The sequence below is a fragment of the Epinephelus moara genome, chromosome 18 (genome assembly GCF_006386435.1).
Source record: "Epinephelus moara isolate mb chromosome 18, YSFRI_EMoa_1.0, whole genome shotgun sequence".
In the NCBI taxonomy this organism is placed as follows: domain Eukaryota; kingdom Metazoa; phylum Chordata; class Actinopteri; order Perciformes; family Serranidae; genus Epinephelus; species Epinephelus moara.
Window position 1 is genome coordinate 19,319,774 of NC_065523.1, and position 4,366 is coordinate 19,324,139.

The 4,366-nt window shown below is 42.0% G+C and overlaps 1 protein-coding gene across 1 annotated transcript; it reads right to left on the minus strand.

The window, feature by feature from the left end:
* Positions 1-435: 435 nt before the first annotated feature.
* usp31 (ubiquitin specific peptidase 31) lies at positions 436-3,292 on the minus strand. The gene is made up of 5 exons (XM_050069412.1): positions 2,104-3,292; positions 1,772-1,906; positions 1,360-1,454; positions 1,175-1,267; positions 436-607 (listed from the first exon to the last, which is right to left on the minus strand). Exons 1-5 carry the CDS (start codon positions 2,626-2,628, stop codon positions 436-438), a joined length of 1,020 nt encoding a protein of 339 aa, XP_049925369.1. The 5' UTR covers positions 2,629-3,292.
* Between the last annotated feature and the right edge of the window lie 1,074 nt (positions 3,293-4,366).

Consider the following 4,366-nt stretch of genomic DNA (forward strand, 5'->3'; position numbering starts at 1 on the left):
TGCCAACTTTAATCAATAGCCCCTTTTATACAGCCAGCTCAAGGCGGGAATGTCGTGCTGTTATTCCTCCTCGCCATTTTGGACAAAACACACCAACACAGAATGGGAGGGCATAGTTGTTCTCCCAAACTGGCATCTGTGTCAAATGACACTAGATTCCATCACTGTTACATTACACGTCACGCCTTTTTTGCTTCCAAAACGCCAACATACTATCTAAAAGACTATCTTTGGCTGAGTGTAAAAAAGCCGGCGTTATGGCAAATCTTCTTTACAGCACAGAATCTGATGGAGCAACTGTGTCAAAAATGTCCTTCCCTGTTTACTAAGTCCACTTCATAAAAACTGGGTTTATGACATACTACTGCTCAGAGGCGGCCTGACTTTAGGAACACTGGGCGAAGACTGTGTGACTGTAACATAGCCTTCACTGTCTCAGACCCTCAGCTGATAAAGAGACAAGAATAGCACCTGGTCCATCGGGATCTTGGTCTCACGTGACACAGCATCTCTGAGGCGATAGACGGTGCTGTTGAGGGGAACAGCCACTCCGATCCTCATGCAGTGAGAGTACTTCCCCTGGTACACCACTGTCACATACAGGGGCCTGGCAAAAACAGTTAAATAAACATTCTGACATACTCTCACAACACACTTTCATGCAGGTTTCTCCTGCTTTACAGCCCCTGGTTCACTGGTCCCTCCTATTACACATTTACTGACAGTAACATTTACTGCCACCCCTAAAATGACCTCACTGTTGTTTTGTTTTGAATGTGCACACTCCTCCCACACCTGTTCGCTGCCCCTCCTGCACCCTCAACCCCCCACATACTCCAAACACACCCGTTTACATTCCTTCTTCTGCAGCAACACATACATCGGCCTCAAGTTCTCGTAAATCTGTCAACACACACACTTTAATGAAAGGTGTCCTCACTTCTTTTCAAAAAACTTGCCCTTATTTAGATGGTAAGAAAAAGAGGTACAACAACTTTTTGTGTACTCTTTAAAAGTATTTCTGTGCCTGTGAATGTTTGCTTTAGATATGCAAATTTCTCTATAAACCTTATATATCAGTAATTACTAGTCATGAACATGTTAAAACCTGTCAAGCAAGCACTGAAAATGGATCATGCCTCCTGCTGTAGCACAGCTCAAGAGAGTAACTCACCGTGTGTGCGGCAGTGGGATCGGTAAGGAGATGCAGAGGAAGGGATCAAACGTGTTGCTCTGCTTTTGGCAATGTGGGCACGTAAGAGAAGACCTGTAGGCAAAAAATTAACTCTTTAAATATAGCAGATAGATAATGTGGCCATCGTGGGAAAATACTGAATTGTTACTGGACATAAAACACACCTGTACTGAGCCTGAAACAGCTCTTGTACAAACGACCCGGCAGAGAGGGGAGGAGACGGCCCTTCTATGCTCTGATCGTCTTCTTCAATGGGTGGCTGAACAAACAAAAACTGGTTTTATTAGTCAGATTAACAAGTCCAGTCTATCAGGGTTCTTGAGTGATTGTGAAAGCCATGCAGGCTCCTGATGTTATTAAGTAGTTTGATGGAATCAAGAGGAAGCAAGACCAGGCAAGCACCGCTTAGCAGGACTGTGAACGCAGCCAATTTGTACGATACACTGACTGAGTGACCAGAATAATTACAATAATAACAAAACAGCACTGTGATAAAAACACTAAGGACTGTGTGGCTGAACAAAAAAGGGGGAAATGTGTCACATGAACACCAACCCTCACGTCCTCTAAACACACCTTTATAGCAGGTCTGCAGTTGGGGTTGACTGAGTTGATGTCTTCGTGTACTCTGTCCAGCAGCCACAGCAGAAACTCCTGAGCATCGTGCTGAGCGTTCCCTTTGAATTGGGTGGCATTTTTTGACACAGCATTCTGCAACAAACAACGTGTTGGTCCAATGGTTACAATGCATGCAAGTGAGCTTAAATATGATAGTCATAAAGTTTCATTAGTTCATTAATGTTTCGATCCTAAACATCATTTATGTGGCAGTGTGTTTTCAGCATGCATTGGCAAAGTTATTTTTCCACACAGTGCAAAAGTAGGATCCATACTGGCAATGGATTTACCTTAAAATCCCTGCTATGCTGTGGGGTATATTCAAACGTCCACAAAGCCCGCACAAGTCCTGACAGCTGCTCTGTAACTTCTCCTTTGGCCAGAGGACCCTTCTTCTGCAGAAGTACGCCATTTGTCTTTGGTTTGTCCTCATCCAGCTCCTCACCTTTGTAGTGCTCCAAAACGAGGTACTCAGCAAAGAGTTCAGTGTTGCTGAGACACTGCAGGATTGCATTCATGAAGCAGGTATTCCCGTGGTTCTTGAGGCCTGACACTCCAGGAACTCTCTCTCCAGACAGAAACCCTGCGAGCTCCCCATCATCCATGGGCACATCTTTACTCCCAGATTTGAACGTGGAGAATCCTCCATCATCTTTGTCATCTTCTGTCTGCACCTCAGAGCCAAAGTGGGATAGCGCCGTCAGTGTCCTGAGGACTCTGCTCATGAAACTGCCTACAGAGCGCACAGAGCCTCGCCTGAACAGCTTCTTGCTGAAGCTCGGCTTCTTGTCCTTGGTTGCGGCTTTGCAAGACATGGTTTCTCCTTCACGGGCGTTACAACTCAGACAGATGTGTGGTGAAGACCGAGAGCCATGTCTCTGGCTGCTGTCTGCTGCTCCATGTTAAAACTAGCAGACAGCTGTAACTGCTGGCAGCGTAGGTGTGTTAGCTGACTTTAGCTAGTAACATCATTTTCACTGAGGTGTCTTCTCTTAAAGCACGCAGCTGTAACTTTGATGTTTCACTTGTTAAATAACGTTAGCATGTCGTGCACTGCAACCTTGCCTAAAGTACTGGCTAAGGCTAATTAGCTAATGTGTCAAGAAGCGCAACATAAACATGGTTAAGGACAGTTGTCGATGTCTGTAACTTGCTCCAGAGTTGCCTTGTTTTTACGGTTCACTGCCCCGCAGCAATGAATCAACATCGGTTATGGTGAGAGCGAAGACAGCAGTGAGCTAAATTAGCTAACGCTAGCGCTAGCTACAATAACAACAAGAGCAGCAGAAACAGCAACAGTCCCTTTTGGCCGAGATGTCCGTGTCCAACAGAAACTTACAGTCCGCCATGGTTTGCAGGTGATGGCAAATAAAATAAAGAGAGTGTCCGAAAATTGGTTAACCTCACGTTTGTCACATATTTGGAGGCACATTCGGGCTAAGCTACCAAATAGCAGAATCGTTTTACTTCTTCCTCTTCTTCTTCGTCTTGTTTGTGTTGGCAGCTGGTGAGCTGGTTTACAACCACATTACCGCCACCTACCGGACTGGAGTAACAGCAGCAGCCTGGCAGTAAAAGTTTTTCATTTCATTTCATTTAATTTCATTTTTTTTATTTTATTTTATTTCTTTTTTTTTTATTTTATTTTATTTTATTTGGGTTTATTATTTGTTTTGTTTTATTTATGTTTTATTTTGGTTTATTTTATTTTATTTTATTCTATTTCGTTTTTTTATTTTGTTCTATTTTGTTTTGTTTTATTTATGTTTTATTTTATTTTGTTTTATTTTATTCTATGTTATTCTATTTTGTTTTACTTTATTCTATTTCTATTTTATGTGTCTTTTCAGTAGGTAAATATATACCTAGCCAGGCATTTTAATTGTCAATACTTCAACTGTACATACTGATAAATAAATAAATGTTCCTTTTCAACAGCTGAACAGAATCAGGACAGTCTATGAATATGAACAAAATACCCACAAATAATTAATCAGCTACACTGTTCTCAATGCAAAAAGACTCTGATATAAGTTCTTATTTTCAGCTGCATATATAGATCTGAAGTTGACATCACAGACAGGCTACGAGAGGAAGTACTGTTGATAACTGCTTTTTAAATTGAGTATGCTTTTAACATTCAACATTTTTTTTCTGCTTTGGCTGTACATGTATAGGTAATAAAACATATATATTGACAGAAGTAGCTGTGATATACCCTTAGTCAGCTTTTCTTGTTTGTTTGTTTTTACCTTAGAGTTGAATCTAGGGGAGACCAGGTATGGTTGTTGCAGCACCTAGAACTCTCTGAATATTTATATTAGAGTTTCCAACTTTGCCAGCTATATCACAGAATCCTGTTACTGATGTCAAATACAAGGAGTTCAACATCTTCATCCCACTTGACCTGAGCACAGCATTTGACACCATCAACCACTCCATCCTTCTTCAACCCTCTCCTTTGACCAACATGTCCAACACATCACCAAAACAGCCGTCTTCCATAAACATTGCCTGGCTCTGTCTATCCCTCTCCTCTTCAGCTGCAGAGAC

Bases quoted from the DNA above. Each gene is read 5' to 3' on its own strand.
- usp31 (XM_050069412.1), bottom strand. From the start codon at position 2,628: ATGTCTTGCAAAGCCGCAACCAAGGACAAGAAGCCGAGCTTCAGCAAG. The intron at 1,907-2,103 runs GTAAATCCATTG...TGTTTGTTGCAG, and splicing joins AGCATAGCAGGGATTTTAAG to AATGCTGTGTCAAAAAATGC. The intron at 608-1,174 runs GTGAGTTACTCT...TGTTTTTGCCAG, and splicing joins ATCCCACTGCCGCACACACG to GCCCCTGTATGTGACAGTGG.